The 17,377-nt window shown below is 39.9% G+C and overlaps 1 protein-coding gene across 1 annotated transcript in view; it reads right to left on the bottom strand.

Moving 5' to 3' along the window:
* Positions 1-9,398, bottom strand: part of FAM13A (family with sequence similarity 13 member A) — a 302,687-nt gene extending 293,289 nt beyond the window's left edge. The window contains exon 1 of the mRNA XM_045284117.1: positions 9,240-9,398. Within this exon, the coding sequence (XP_045140052.1) occupies positions 9,240-9,266 (27 nt within the window). The 5' untranslated portion in view covers positions 9,267-9,398. The remainder of the gene's footprint in view (positions 1-9,239) is intronic.
* Between the last annotated feature and the right edge of the window lie 7,979 nt (positions 9,399-17,377).

Below are 17,377 nucleotides of genomic sequence, written 5' to 3'. Positions count from 1 at the left end.
GGTTTCTGAGGTTGTAAATTTTTATGGGCTTCTGCAGAATCCCCCACCTTTCTCCCATGGAGGGGCTGGTGGTTTTAAATGGCTGTCCTTGTAGCTAGCAACTCAACATGTAACTGACTCCACCACTAGAGCTTGGGAATGACACAAGGGCAGACAAGAGTAGGAGCACATTTATTCCATTGCAATGCTCTGACAAGATGACTGGCAAGCTCTTGTCACCTACATCTCCTGGAACTATTGCCTTCGTTTGGTGAATGATTGCATAATTCCACAACAGAATGTACACTTTTAGCGCTACCTCCCCAAAAACCCTTTAATTAATAAAAGTCCTCTTTTAAAAGGGAGAAAAATCAAGCTAAATAGGAAACGTGATTGTTGTTAGGTGGCAATGAATTAACCCTCATTTACAGCAAATCTGAACAAAATACTACAAAGATGTTTACCACCCTCACAATTGTTATTAAGTTTGATCCCATCGTTCCAACTACTGTGCTAATTCATATCCTTGAGGGTCTCCCTCCTCTTCATGGCCCCTGGACTTTACCAAGAATGATGTTAATCTCAAACAACTGGGAATAGAAATATCACATGATCCAGCAATCCTTCTGCTCGATATATATCCTTTCAAAACAAGGAACCAAGTATGAAAAGATGTAAGTACCTGTATAGTCATTGCAAGGTGGCCTGGGTGTGTGGTGGTTATGAGTTAGTCAGTTCACTCCATGGTCAGCAGTTTTAAACCACCAGCTGCCCCTTAGGTGGAATACTAGGATTCCCATGCTCTTCAAGAGTTAGTATTGCTTTCAAGCTTTTAAGAGCCCAGAGGCTATATCATTTGATAGCTGGACACCATCAGCTTTCTTCACCACATGTGCTTATGCACCCATTTGTCTTCAGCGATTTTAATGGGAAGGTGAGCACACAATGATATGATTTTTTGTTCTTTGATGCTGGATACCTGATCTCTTAGACACCTTGTCTACCAGGCTGGTATGCTTCTTCCATGTGGGCTTTGCTGCTTCTGAGGTAGAAAGTAAACGAGTGACCATCTAGCTCAAAGCAACAAAACCCACATGGAAGAAGCACACCAATCTGTGTGATCATGAGGTGTCAAAGGGATCAGGTGTCAGGCATCAAAAATTTTAAAAATCATATTGTGAATGAGGGGGAGTACCAATTGGGGACCCAAAGCCCATCTGTAGGCAACTGGACATCCCCTTACAGATGGGCCAGTCAGGATGCAGTGTATCAATGATGAAACATACAACTTTCCTCTAGTTCCTAAATGCTTCCTCCCCACCCCCTGACCCCCACTATCACGATCCCAATTCTACCTTACAAATCCGGCTAGACCAGAGTATGTACACTGGTACAGATAGGAACTGGAAACACAGGGAATCCAGGACAGATGATCCCTTCAGGACCAGTGGTGAGAGTGGCGATACAGGGTGGAGGGAAGGTGGGGTAGAAAGGGGGAACCAATCACAAGGATCTATATATAACCTCCTCCCTGGGGGACAGTCAACAGAAAAGTGGGTGAAGGGAGATGTCAGACAGTGTAAGATATGACAAAATAATAATTTATAAATTATCAAGGGTTCATGACGGAGCGGGTATCAGGGAGGGAGAGGAAAGTGAGGAGCTGATACCAAGGGCTCAGGTAGAAAGCAAATGTTTTGAGAATGATGATGGCAACAAATGTATAAATGTGCTTGACACGATGTATGGATGTATGGATTGTGACAAGAGTTGTACAAGCCCCCAATAAAGTGATTTTAAAAAGAGTGAGTGTTGGAAAACAACAAGGGCAGTTCTATCCTGTCCCATAGGGTCACTATGAGTCGGCACCGAGCTTCGAGCTTTGAGGTGTTCATTGAAGCACCATTCACAATGGCGGGAAGATGGAAAAAAACAAAATAGCCATCAGAGGAATAATGCATAAATCAGCTCTGGTCCAGACACACAATGGAAAACTACACAATGCTAATGCAAAGTGACACTTTGAATGGCCACATTGTTTGGATGGGTTTGGAGGACATCATTCTAAGTTAGCCAAACACAAAGGGACAAATACTGTATGAGACCATGGTTATGTATACAAAAAATGAAGATAAAGGTTATTATACTTAATGAAACAGATGTTGATGTTTACCAGGAGTGAGGGCGGAGGAAAAGGTGGGAAAATGATAGTGCAGAGGGTAGACAGGTGAAGGGGAAGCTAATATACAACAAAAGGGAGGTGGAAAAAAGAGCAAGCTACTGGGAGAGTTGATAAGTTGTTAAAGTTGTACAAGACAATCTGATATGTCAATCTCCATCTAATTCAGAAACGATTTTTTTTAATGATGTGCTCCTCCAGGGATTGGTCTCTCCCGATCACATGTCCACAAGCGTCTGAGAGCAAGTAGCGCCTCCCTGCTTCTCAGGAGCACTCCAGCTGTATTTCCTTTGTTCTTCTGGCAGTCCACGTTGCTTTCCTTATTCCTCATCGACACATAATGCAAATACATCAATTCTTCTCCGTTATTCCTTATTCAACGTCCAACTTTCTTGTGTTATTCAATTTTCATTGGCATATAATTCACATTATCATACAAATCAATCGTTCAACCACACCAAGAAGAGTGTACAATCATCACTATAACCAGTTTTAGAATATTTTCTTTATCCTTGTACTCATTGTTATTAATTATGTAGCTTTCTTCCAAATTTCCTGACATCTACCAGGCAGTGTTTGCAGGGCTTCATCAGCCTGTTGAAACATTTCCACTGATATTCCATCAATTCCTAGTGCCTCTTTTTTCACTACTGCCTTTAGTGTAGCTTCAAAGCTTCAGTACTTTTAGTTCTTGAAATGATTGTATATTGACTTTTTTTGTACAGTGACTCTGCATACTCTCTCCATACACTTTTGAAGCTTTGTGCATCATTTAATATTTTGCCTATGTTGCTAAGGGCCATCAAGTTGGTTGCAGCCCAAAGTGACCTGACGCTGAACAGAATGAAACACTGCCCAGTCCTGCACCGTTCTCACAATTGTTCCTGTGGTTGGGTCCACTGTGGAAACCACGGTGCCAATCCATCTCACTTTGAGGGCCTTCCTCATTTTCACTGCCCCTCCACTTTACCGAGCATGATGTCCTTCTCCAGGGACTGGGCTTTCTTGACATGTCCAAAGTGTGCATGACAAAGTCTCATCATCCTTGCCTGTCAGGAGCACTTTGGCCAAACCTCTTCCAAGACAGAATGGTTTGTTCCTTTGGCAGTCCATTGTACTTCAGTAATCTTCAATATGAAAGAATATTCGGTATTCTCGAGCACCACCGTTCAAATGCATTGATGATGCTTCAGTCTTCCTGATTCCCTATTTTGCCTGTAGAAACCTTCAATATTGGAACTAGAGCTTGAATTTTTTCTTCATTCATTTTGAGCTATGCAGAGAATGTTTTCTTTTTTCCTTTTATAATAACTCTGCATATTTCATTACAATGCTTTATCTTGTCCTCTTGAACTGCCTATTGGAATTTTCTGTTCACTTCTTTTACTCAGTCACTTGTTCCATTTGCGATTTAACTAGCCCACATTCAAGCGCACGCTTCACAGTCTCTGCTGACATGCAGTTTGGTCTTCTTGATCTCTTTCTTTTTAGTGACCCTTTGCTTTCTTCATGCATGATGTTCTTGATGTCATCCAGTAGCTCATCTGTTCTTGGGTCACTAGTGTTGAATGTGTCAATTCTGGTCTTAATATGCTCTCTAAATTCAGGTGGGATGTTCTCCAAACTATATTTGGTTCTCTTGGACTTGTTTTTATTTTCTTCAGCTTCAACCTGAACATGCCGATGATTAATTGATGGTCCGTGCCACACTCCAGTCTGGCCTCTTTGTGGCCATTGATACTGAAATTCCCTACACTTTTACTACCCCTGTCCCTACTCCCTTCTGAACATGCTGCTTGGCACACAGTCTTTGCAGCTGGCTAGTGTATGAACCCCGGGAGACAGAGACTTTGGGGTCCTTCTCCCACAAAAAGAAGCAGGGCATTTTTAGATGTGATTGGAACATCACACCCCGGATAGCAACCTAACCCTACAGAACCTTGCTTATTCTGTGAATAATAAATATCTCTTGATCACACCATTAGATTAGTATTACAGCACCATCTGGTCTGGGCTTTTCCCCAAATGAACCTTCGCACTAACTTGTGATTCTGCACATTGCATTATTACCAAGGTAGGACTTTCATTGCTCATTAACATATATGGCCAGAGTACAGTAAGTGACACAGCCAGAATTTAAATTCAGCCTTACCAGATTTTAAATAGAGTTCATACTCTTTCTAAAACTCCAAGTGAAAAATTACAAGGATTTTTTGTTTTACTTTTTCTAATCAAGACAGTTCATGCTGCATTTCAGAAACATAAATGCAGTCTGTGTAAGGTGAATTTGATATCTAACATCAAGCTCACCTACTGTCATCGAGTTGATTCCAATTCATAACCCTGTAGGACTGGGTAGAACTACTTCTGTGGGTTTCTGACTCTGTTGGAGTAGAAAGCCTCATCTTTCTCCCACAGAGCGGCTGGTGGTTTCAAACTGCAGACTTAGCAGTTAGGAGCCCAACACATAGCCATTATGCCACCAGGGCTCCAACATCGGACTATAAACTGCAGAAGAGATAACCACAGTAGCTCTGATATCTCAATTTGTGTGTAATATGTGCCTCTTGCATTAGTTTAGAAAGTTAGTGGTTTGAGATAAAAGAAAAGACAAGTAGTGAAATGGATCGCTACAACTCAGTACGGGCAATCTGTCGAGCAGTAGCTGGGGAGGAAGAGTAACATCAAAACCCCCTCAGTGCCAGAGAGCTGATTGCAATTCTTAGCAACTCCTTGGGCAGAGTAGAACTGCACCTGCGGGCTTCTCAGAATGTACATCTTTATGGGCATAGAAAGCCTCGCCTTTCTCTCGCGCGCAACTGCTGGTTTCCAGTCGCTGACCTTGAGTTCGTAGCCCAATGTGTAGCCCACTACACCACCAGATAGTAAACTTATGGAAGAACCAAACGAACGTCCAACATTTATGAAGTACCAGTGCAATATGCCAATATTTATGAAGTACCAATACAATATGTCTAGTTTGGCCCCATGTGTTCTCTGCCAGAGGCAATCAAGTAAGAATCCACAGTGGTTCAGTAGTTCACTAGCAAGTGATAGCAATGTCCAAAAGTCCTTGCTCCGGAAAACATGATGCTAACTTAAATAGGCTAGCCACAAAAAGGATAAGTATTAGATATCTCAGGTTTATTGAGAATAATCAGTACACAGAGACAGAACTCGATTAGTGATCACCAGGGACTTGGTGGAAGGAAGGCTAGGTATAGAGGTTTTGATTGAAGGTATGTAATTCCAGGTCAGCGGACAGACCTGGGATTATGTACCCTTACTACTTTTGTTCTTAGCTTAGGAACCTCATCTCTTATCACCTAAGCACCTCATACTATCAGCTGCCTTCCAAGTTCCTACAGATTTTTCCCCCTGGTGGTTATTATCTTTTTCTCATTTTAGTCAACCTTTTGTTTTCTTTTTGTTTTATCTCTGTTATTGTTGGTTTTGCCACTTATATAAGACAGGCATAGAAAGCAAGTTCAATGAGAAAGCAACAGGACAGACCTTTCTGGAGGGATTTGTGGGGGAGGAAGTGGGTGAAGGGAGTGATGAGCAAACAGCGCCATAGACAGTGGAACAACTAGAAAACTAAAAGCAACAACTAGGAAGATGCTGGGGAGTCCTGGGGGTGTTGGAGCAACATCAATCTAGCTGAGAGGAATTACTAAGAGGCAGAAGAAGGGTGAGTGTGATGGTGGGGCAGGAGGAAAGTAAAAGGAAATAGGAAAGATCTAGGAAGCAAAGCTATGGATAGAGGTCTAAACATAGGTATATATATCTATATATATATGTAAATACATTATTCGTAAAAAATAGAGGTACTGGCCTATGTACATATATTTACATGGCAATATATTGAGGAAATGGATGGACTTTGGACCTCTGCTCAAGTCCTGCCTTAATGCAAGAACACTTTGTTCTAACAACCTGGCATTCTATGATGCTCACCCTCCTGGCACAATCACTGAAGACAAAATGGGTGCATAAGTCAATGTGGTGAAGAACCCGGACTATCAACAGATAGCGCATCTGGGGCCTTAAAGGTTTGAAGTTAAATAAGTGGTCATCTAGCAGGGGAGCAACAAGCCCACATGGAAGAAGCACACAAGCCTGTTCAATCATGGGTGTCGACGGGATCGGGTAACAGGTATCAGAAGACCCAAAACAAACAGACAAAGACCATATTGTTGAGAATAAAGGGGTCGGAGCAGAGATCCAAAGCCTATATGTAGACAATGGGACATCCCCACACAGAAGGGTCACAAGGAATGGATGAGTCAACCAGGGTGCAGTAAAGCACCGATAAAACACAATATTCTTCTGATTTCTTGAGCCTTCTTCACCCCCCACTTTCATGAGCCCAGTCCTGCCTTTCACTTTAGGCTAGACTGGAGCATGTACACTGGTACAGATAAGAGCTCATGACACATGGATTGCAGGTCAGATAAAACTCCAACAAAACCAAACTCACTGCCATTGAGTCAGTTCTGACTCATAGTGACCCCATATAGGACAGGATGAAATCACCCCTGAGGGTTTCAAGGCTATAACTCTTTATGGGAATAGAAAACTTTATCTTTCTGCCCTGGAGGGACTGGAGGTTTCCAACTGCTGACCTTGTGGTTACCAGCCCAATACATAAGCACTGCACCACCCAGGCTCCTTGTTTCACCCACTAGTGCATGCAAACTAAACTCTCAATCATCTACTCCTCCAAAGGCCTGCTCCTAGAAGCAGCATAGGAAATATGAATGACTGAGGATATATTTACCGGAGAGCACTTACATTATTCAAATGCAAGCTATTAAAATTAGAGGACACCAAGTTCATGTTAATCAACAAATTGTGAAAACAGAGTTTCGCAATTTGTGGGGCACACTGAGGAGACAGGATGTGTTACAGTGCGGAAGGGGCAGACATGTGAGTCCATCAGCGATCTCCCTCCACCTCCCCAACAGCAGAATTCCACAACATGGCCAACGTGGAGAAGGAAGAAAATGAGAATAAAGGTGCATAAGTAAACATCCAGCAAATAGGTATCTTTGGATTTGTATCCCACGTTGAGAATCAATAAGACAGAGAGGGAAGGGGGGAAAAAAAGCAGATGTTCTATTACTTGTTTGAAGAATGACTATGTTCAGTTGCAGGACATCTCAGCAGTTGCTATGCATACGCTATGTTTATGTGAAAAAGTTCCACACTAAGAAGTGCTATCTGGCAATCAGAGAGATGCAAAGCCTGCATAACAAATTGAACTAATCAGTTGTCTTCTTTTACACAACTCCAGTTCTAAAGTTCTCCTGTAAAGCTGAGGAAATAGGAAGCTGACGATGCTTTGGGCTACATGTTGGACTACAGGCCACAAGGTCAGTGGTTCAAACCCACCAGCTGCTCCAAGAAACAACAATGAAATCAGATTTTACAGCAAAGTCTTTGGTGTAATAGAAAAATTTAAATAGGACAAAAACTACTGCTGTTGAGTCCTTCCAAACTGTAGCAGCCCTAGAGGACAGAGCAGAACCGTCCAGTAGAATTGCCAAGGACATCAACGTTATGAAGCACACGTCTCATCTTTCTCCCGGGGGACAGCTGGTGGATTCAAACTACCAACTTTTGGGTTCGTTACCAGTAAGGTGCATAATCACTGTGCTTCCAAGGCTTCTTCACGGAAACATAACTTCCTAGCTGTCTGGATGCTATAAACCTTGGGTGTATACGAAAGAAAGAGGGGCCAGGTATGCACACAGACAAACTCACAGGTAAACTGACACACAGGACGTGAAAAAGTTCTAAACAGAGATATGAGAATTAAGATGCAGTTTTACTATGAAAATTCAATCTGTGGGGCTAGTAAATCATCTGGCGACCAACCATTCCTGGGTCAGGAATTACCAAGGTATTTTACATCCCTCAGGATACCATTATAACATACTCTTTCTGAAACTTAAAAAAAAAATCAGTACTAGCCTAAATACAAAACAGCCCTGATGGCATACAAGGTCAGTAGTTCTAAACCACCTGTGGCTCTGTGAGAAATAGTTGAGGCTTTCTACTCCTGTAAAGATTTAGTCTCTGAAACTCATAGGAGCAGTTCTATCCTGTCCTATATATAGGGTTGCTATGAGCCGGATTTGACTCAATGGCAGTGAGTTTGGTTTTTGAGAGCCTAAAGGTAATAAAAATAAATAAATAAAAGAACAACAGTCAAGTTAATAATAAAGAACACACTATTTCTCACTTGATATCTCTCTAAGGACAATTAAAAGGCTATTTTACACTCCTTTGGAGTACAGTACTAATTTGAAAATAAATATCCATATGTGCATTTTCTCAACATTAAATACAATGTTAAATTATAGCATTCTGCAAATTACAAAAACAGTGATGTTTGATTACTGCAAAAGGTGAGGCATAAGCGCCAACAGATCTGCTTATGAAGTTCATACATGTCCTTCCTGAAAATACATACATTTTCCCATTGATTTTCTACCAGTGTCATTTATTGCTGCTGCTGTATTTTCAGACCCAGAATTTTCTACAGTTGATTACGAATTCACATGCATCTACCAACTTAGTTTTCTCAACAACACATTCAGCAACCATGCAGAAAGAGAAATTCCAGAATCACACAGTAAAGATACTAGTGTGAGAAAGAAAAATATCATCACATTCTCAAAGGTAATAAGCTAAATGAATCTATGAACTCTCGCCCTCAATTGAGTTCCGTGATGTCTTCAGTAGCAATAGCTCAACACTGACATTTAACTCCTTAGGAATAAGCAAGTCTGAAGTCTTGCATGTGTTCTACATGAGTCACAGTAACCAATAAACGTTATCAGCTTTTCCTTCACTTTTATTTTAAAGAAAGGTAGGAGGATAATAATCCTGAATGCCAACGCAAATACTGTTTAGTATCCATTTTAATCGATGGGATTTTAAGTAACCAATCTTCCTTCACCCCTTAGGAGGGAGAAAGAAAGTTTTACCCCCACATCTCATCAAAATAAGGAAGTGGGAGGCCTCCGCTTACCACTCAGGGTAGGCACAGAAGAGGAGAGAGGGCGGTACTTACACAGATGGCTAGAGCTCCTGCCCCCATTCTCTCCGGAGCTGTCTGGAAGAACTAGTGAAAACCACACGAAAACATTCAAATCACAGCAAAAGACTAAAACCCCATTCCGTGGATACGCTTTGGTTTAAAAACAAAGCCCCAAACAGCTCCCAATCTAAAGGCTGCATGGTGAACGGAGAGCACTTCCTAAGATTTTAGCTTCTGCTTCTCCTTTGGTTAAACCCACGTGGCTGGGATGCTGAAATTTGATCCTGAGCAAGCAGTGTGCCGCGTCACGTGACCGGGGTCTTCAGTCGCTGACATCTTTTTCTTAAGCCTGACTTGCTAGATACCAACACAGGCTTCTTTAGTTCAGTTGGTGGTACCCATTAATGACTAACAGAGCTTAAAGGGACAACACAAGCTTTCTTTTTTGTCGTTATTCAACTTTAAGAGAAGCTTACCTATTCACATGCAGGTTTAAGTGGATACACTTATACTATTTGTTTCTGAAACAATTTTCCACTTCTATTGCCTCTTAGAAACGATCTAAATTATTTCTGATCTAAATCCTATCCCTTCCTTTCCCCTCATTCTATTACAATTGTTCTAAATGAAAATGGTCTAGTTTTATAGAACTGTTTACTCACACATACTGGTAACGAAGCAACACACTTCCAAACCCACCTCCATCAAGTCTATCCCAACTCATTAGAAGCCTTATAGGACCGGGTAGAAGTGCCTCTGTGGGTTTCTGAGACTCTAAGGACTGTATGTCTTAATGGGAATAGAAAGCCTTTTCTTTCTCCCATGGAAGGGTTGGTGATTATGAACTGCTGACCTTGCGGTTGGCGGCCCCGCGAGTAAGCACGACTCCACCGGGACTCTTAAAAAACTTCTAGACATCCGTCATTCTGCACATGTGATTCACAACCTAGAAAACGTACCTCAAGCTTGTCTTTCATAGCTTCCTACTTCTTATGCTGTGTCACTGGGGAAATTGGTAGCGTCTATAATTCCCAAATATATTCACTAGCAAGTAAAATGTTCTTTTTATAAAAGCTAGAATAAAACTGTTCTATTTTAATTATTGCTTTTTCTGTCAAGGGTTTTTAAATTTGTCAAGCACACTTACAGAATTCTGACTTATATTACATGCAAAGCTCTACTTGACTCAGTTTTAAACCCTTACATTCTCATAACAGCAATCATTGCAATAACTACCAACAATGTTGGAATACCTAAACAATAGCTATGCTGCAATTAAGGTGCAATCATTTTCAATGTAATATTTTCTTTCTAATAACAGTCATCACAAATCTCCCTCATACCTTTATAGCCACACCATATCTGCCCTCATCCACAATCCCTAATCCTTGGCAAACCAATCTTTTTATATATATGCAATCCCTAATTTTATCTTTGAAATATTCTTCATCACTAACATTTTTCAGTTCCCTTCCAGTGGCTACCATTTTTTTCCTGTTAATCCTGGGTATTTTATGATTTTATTAACTGATAATATAAGGGGATTTTCCCCCAGTGTATTTCTAAAGTAGCATTCAGAACAAGTTTGTTAATGAGTTTGATTTTTTTCTATTTCTAGTCATGCTGCTGAGCTCTTTTAATAATTTTATGTATGTATATGTACATGTGGTATGTATATATTATATATGTGTATGTTAAAATTATTGACTCTCCTATGTTTCTATATTGCCTTCAAATAAAGATTATCATTAAGCCTTTCATTACTGCTACACATATATACATGTATGGGTGTATATGCTCATACATATTTTTATTATTTCTATTTTGGGTTTTACTGTAATAGACCTTCGGGAGCAATGCTAAAGAAATATAATATGACCATTTTATTTTTGTTTTAAAATTTAATGGAATTACTTCTAGCATTAAAAATAATAACTAAGATTCCTTTGCCTTATTAAAGAACATTCTTCTATACTAGTTTTATATGTATAAATGTGTTTTATTAAATTTTATGAAGTTATTTTTTTAAAAAGTTACTGAGCATTTTCTTCTCTAATGAGCAATTAATTAAAGTAAATTTTAAAGTAGATTTCCTAATAGTATCCCACTCATGCATTCCTTAGATAAATAGTATTTACTACATTTGATTTTAAATCAATTTTTATTTTTGCCAAAAGTTTATCCATATGTTATGTCTATCCATAGATGAGGTAGGTCTACATTTTTTGAGCCCTGCTCTGGTGGCATAGTGGATTTACAGGTTGAACTAATACTGCAAGGTCAGTGGTTCAAACTCACCAACCATTCCCCCAAGGAAAATGAAGTTATCTGCTTCCATAAGAATTTACACTGTCAGAAATTCACAGGATCATTCTACTCTGTCCTAGCAGATCACTGTGAGTCAGAATACATTCAAGGGTAGTATGTTCTGGTTTTGTTGGTGGTGCTGTTGTGGAAGCCTTAAACTACTATTGACAAGGTGGGCAGTTCAAATCCACCAGCTGCTCTGTGGTCTTAAGAGAGGTTGATTCCCTAATGATTGGGGAAAGCCTCAGTCTCTGTACTGAGTCACCACAGATCAGAATGGCAAGGAGTTTGGTTTGGGTTTGGTTTACTACTTTCAAGAAACTATGTTACTGATCTAAAGATTCAATATAAATCCTATCAAAAGTCCTATTAACTGCTTTTTCTTTTTTCCCCCAGAAAAAGACAAACTGAACACAAAATTCAAAATAAAATGCCAAGGACCCAGTTGAAACGATTGTGAAATAGAGAACAAAGTTGAAGACTTACATTTCCACGTACACTTTAGTCCTCAAAGTAACATCCTTGCTCTTTTTATGAGGTCTTTTGCAGTCCTGTGATTTACCCATTGTTATACATCACTTACTTCCTTACTGGTTGCTTCCACGGGCATTGATGAAGACAAATAAAATCTTTGATGGCTCCAATTTCTTGGCCATTTATCATGACATTGCTTATTGTCCTGGTTTTGAGAATTTTCGTTTTCTTTACGTTGCTGTGTAATCCATACTGAAAGCTGTCTCTTTGCTCTTTATTACTAAGTCCTCCCGGTCCTCTTCAATTTCCACAAGCAAGGCCGTACAATCTACATACGCAGCAGGTGAGTCTTCCTCCGGTATGGTGCCGCATTCTCCTTCATATCATCCCGTTCCGCAGATTACTTGTTCATCGTGCCAACTGAGTAAACATGATAAAGGATACAATCTTGACATACACCTTTTCTAATTTACAGATCCATATAAGCATTTTATTAGGACACAATCCAGGCAGCACACAACAGTTCAGTCATACCAAGAAGTGTTGTATAATAATTAGCATAACCCACTTTAGAACATTTTTTTCCCTTCTTGTACTCATTGTTATTCATTCCAATTTCTCCCCAGTCTTCCCTGCTATACCCCCAAGGAGTTACTAACCCAGTTATTATCTCTATGGATTCACAAATCCTAGGTTTCATAGACTGGAAAACAGAGAAAAAATACATGAGAGAGTCAAGAAATCTACCGATAAAAATAAAATCCAACAGAGATAAAACCCAGTTTGAAAGAAAATAACTCAAAATGTGCCCAAAGAGAGATAAAATAATAAGGTACTGGATTTGAACATAGTTACATCTGTCACATGACTTTCCAATGTCTTCTGTAAAACAGCATGCCTGAGACTTCCTCCACATGTATTTCCCCATCAAATCAAATGTTACATTTTATCCATTCAAATCAGATGTTTCATTTTAATCTACTGTAATCATATCTGCAATACTCTATGGTTTATAAGTAGGGTATTCCCTCCCCTCAATTAGGGCCAGAGGGAGATGCCAGGAGGCTGATTCTATGTGTAATTTTGGGCCATGTAATATCCCCTGTTCTCTTCAAATGACTGCTTCTTTATGTGGGCACAAGTGCTCTATGAATCCAATGAAATGTCTTGAAATCCCCATCCGTCCAATATCGATACTGTGTTAGGTTCCAAGCAGTCAAATGCCTTTGTGGTATCAATAAAACACAAAAAACCACCCTTCAGGCAATCTCTACTTTCTCTCAGTCCAGGTCTTTCTGACATCAGTACTGTATTCCCCATGAATACTGCTTTCATTCCTGGCACTCCCCTGTCAATTGATGACTGTCCTCTGTCAATAGCTCCAAGCTATAGTGATTTCTTAACTATCTTCAGCAAATATTTGTTTCTGTTTGATAATTTCCACATTGCCTTGGTGCACTTTTCTTTAAAATGAGCATGGAGATAGGTCTCTTCAAGGCAGTTGCTCAGGCAGCCGTCTCCAGATTGCTTGGCATAGACGAGTGAGTGCTTCCAGTGTCACGTCTGCGTGCTGACACAGAGCAATTGGTATTCAATCAATTCCTGAGTTGTGTTTTTACCAACTTCAGTATAGTCTGGAGTTCTTCATTCCACTCCATCTATTCTTAATTACAGGCTAGCCCATGAGATGCTTGAAGATCTACCATTTTTGGCATAGAGACTGTGTATTCCTTCCGTCTTTTGATGTTCTCTGTGTTGTTCAATGTGATATCAATAGAATCCTTCAATATTTCAACTCAGAGCTTAAATTTTTTCTTCAGTTCTTCCAGCTTGAGAAATGCTAACGATGTCCATGTCTTTGAACCGTTCATTATAATACTTTATCTCGTCTTCTTTCCGCTCAGTTTTTATGCTTCATAATTTCTTCCATTTGCTTTACCTACTCTTCAGTCAAGAGTAAGTTTCAGTCTTTCTGGTATCCATTTGGGTCTTTTCTTTCTTTCCTATCTTCTTAATGACCTTGTGCTTCCTGCATGTGTGAAATCTTTGATGTAATCCACAAGGCACCTGGTCCTTGGGACGTTAAATCTACTCTTTAAAAAAAAAACCATTTTATTGGCATCTGATTCACATATCATACAACTCAGCTGTTCACTCACCTCAGGAAGTGTTGTACAATCATCACCACAATCAATTTTAGAACATTTTCCTCATCCTTGTACTTATTGTTATTAGCTCCCCATTCCCCCCCAATGTCCTCTGCCCTCCCCTCAGGGAGCCATTAATGCAGTTATTATCTCTACAGTTTTGCCTATTCTGGACTTCATATACAGAAAAACACCAAGAACAAATCAAAGGAAAACGAAAACACTACCAAAATTAACAAAGTAAAACAGATTAAAACCTCACTTGAAAAGAAAGCAAGAAATATTTAAAACTAGAACTAATTTAAAGTGGACAAAAAGGAAAATCAAATGATAAAGTGTTAAATTTTAATGTAAATGCATCTGCAATAATCCACTTTCCAATGTAATTTTCATAAAAGTGAAGATATTCACATCTCTGGTCTATGGTCAGAAGGGATCATTAGAGATTAAATTCACATAGACACAGGTTAAAATATACTATCATCACTTGATCTGCCTTTTGACCCACTTTTAAAGTTGTTTCAATTTTTTTTAAAAAGTGAAGGGGAAATATATCTTCATTAAACCTATTCTTGAGATAGCTTCTCAATTCAGGTGTGATAACGTTCAATTCTACCACTTATCTGTCAGTTTGTTGTATTGTGGTGGCTTTCTTGTTACTGTGATGCTGGAAGCAATGTCACTGGTATTTCAGTTCCCAGCAGGGTCACTCAAGGTGCACAGGGCCTCCCAGACTACGACTCGACTCCGTACACTTCTGAGGGATTAGAAACTGACAGTCTCAGGACTAGCAATGGAATGGAACACTGTCCGACGTAGGGACAGAAGATGAGCCTCTCAGGCTGGACAAGACTTGAGAGTCAACTGGGAGAGAGCTGCCTCCTCCAAGTAGAGATGACCAGAATGATGTAGACAAAGCTCTGGGAAGTTTCATTTGCCAATGGAATAAGACTCAAAATAAGAAGAAAAAACTGCAAACATTCATTAATAAATAAAATATGGGAGGGGTGAGTATGAATCTCAGAAAATTGGAAATCATAAAAAGTGAAATGGAATACATAAAGATTGATATCCTACATATTAATGAATCAAATGGACTGGTCCAGGCTGTTCTGAATTAGATAAACATAATGTATTATGTCAGGAATGACAAATTCAAGAGGAATGGCTTTATAGTCATCGCCAGAAATCATTCTAAGATATATCTTGAAATACAATGCTGTCTGTAATAGGACAGTAGCTCCACACCTACAAGGAAGTCTAGTTAATACAATTATTATTTAAACTTATGTATTCATCACTAAATGTAGCCATAAAGAGAATGAAATATTCTACCAATTTCTTCAGCTTGAAACTGATAGAACTATTAAGATGCATTAATAGGAGAGTGGGGGAGGGAAGGGAAAAATGAGAAACTGATACCAAGGGCTCAAGTAGAAAGAAAATGCTTTTGTTTTTGTTTAATCATTTTTTGGGGGGCTCATACAACTCTTATCACAACCCATACATACACCAATTGTGTAAAGCACAGCTGTACATTTGTTGCCCTCATCATTCTCAGAACATTTGATCTCCACTTAAGCCCTTGGCATCAGCTCATCCCCCCCCCCCCCCCGCTCCCCACTCCCTCTTGAACCCTTGATAATTTATAAATTATTATTATTTTATCTTATCTTACACTGTCCGATGTCTCCCTTCACCCACTTTTCTGTTGTCTATCCCCCAGGGAGGGGGTTATAAGTAGATTCTTGTAATCGGTTCCCCCTTTCTCCCTCACATTCCCTCCACCCTCCCGGTATCACCACTATCACCACTGGTCCTGAGGGGTTCGTCTGTCCTGGATTCCCTGTGTTTCCAGTTGCTATCTGTACCAGTGTACATCCTCTTGTCTAGCCAGATTTGTAAGGTAGAATTGGGAGCATGATATTGGGAAGGGGGGAAGCATTTAGGAACTAGAGGAAAGTTGTATGTTTCATCGTTGCTACACTGCACCCTGACTGGCTCATCTCCTCCCCACAACCCTTCTGTAAGGGGATGTCCAGTTGCCTACAGATTGGCTTTGGGTCGCCCCTCCACACCACACTCCCTCACATTCACAATGATAAGATTTTTTTGTTCTTAGATGCCTGATCCCTGATCCCTTGTGATCACACAGGCTGGTGGGCTTCTTCCATGTGGGATTTGTTGCTTCTGAGCTAGATGGCCGCTTGTTTACCTTCAAGCCTTTAAGACCCCAGACAATATATCTTTGAATAGCTGGGCACCATCAGTTTTCTTCACCACATTAAAAGAAAATATTTTGAAAATGATGATGACAACAAATGTACAAATGTGCTTGACACAATGGATGGATGGATGGATGGATGGATGGATGGATGGATGGATTGTGATAAGAGTTGTATGAGTCTCCAATAAAATTATTTTTTTAAAAGATGCATTAATAATTACTGCCAATTGTAATGTAAAAGTTGGAAACGGGAAAGAACAGAAATTAGAAACATGGTCTCAGTGACAGACATGAAACTGGAGGTCATGTGTGGTTTTGTTAGGTTTTATGTTAACTTGGGTGGGCCAGGATTCTTTGGCTAGACCAACAGCTTATTCATTGCAAATACTTCTTCTGAGCAAAATAAATAGCAACTTTACATGTGGGCCTCTTCAAATACAATACACAGGAATCAAACTCGCTGTATCTTCTGGAAGAACGATGGGACAGCACATTGTTAGCAGCCAAAAGAAGGCCAGGTGCCAACTGTGGAACAGATCATCAATCGCTCGTGTATAAGTTCATGTTGCACTTGAAGAAAATTAAAGCAATGTCACGAGAGCCAAAATAAAACACCGAGTCTATCCCTCCTGAATTCCAAGAACATCTCAAGAGCAGATTTGACCTCTTGAAGAACTAATGGCAGTAGATCTGATGAGCTGTGGGAGGACATCTAGAACACAATACATGAAGAATGTAAAAGTCATTAAACAGCAAGCAAGCAAGAAAAGACCAAAGTGTATGTCAGAAGAGACATACATTCGTCACACAGTGGCTAAAGCACATGGAAGAAATGATGAAGTAAAAGAGCTGAATAGAAAACGCCAAAGGACAGTTCAGCAAAGTATTCAAATAAAATGTGGAAGAAGACTTGGAGTTAGAGAGTCAAAAAGGAAAATAATGTTCAGCATATCTCAAGCTAAAGGAATTAAAGAAAAAGCCTAAATCTTGAGGTTCAATACTGATTCTATGGAAAA

Source organism: Echinops telfairi, unplaced genomic scaffold (genome assembly GCF_000313985.2).
Source record: "Echinops telfairi isolate 266 unplaced genomic scaffold, ASM31398v2 ScPeMD7_7468;HRSCAF=8506_0, whole genome shotgun sequence".
In the NCBI taxonomy this organism is placed as follows: Eukaryota; Metazoa; Chordata; class Mammalia; order Afrosoricida; family Tenrecidae; genus Echinops; species Echinops telfairi.
This window is presented reverse-complemented; position numbering and strand designations above follow the sequence as displayed.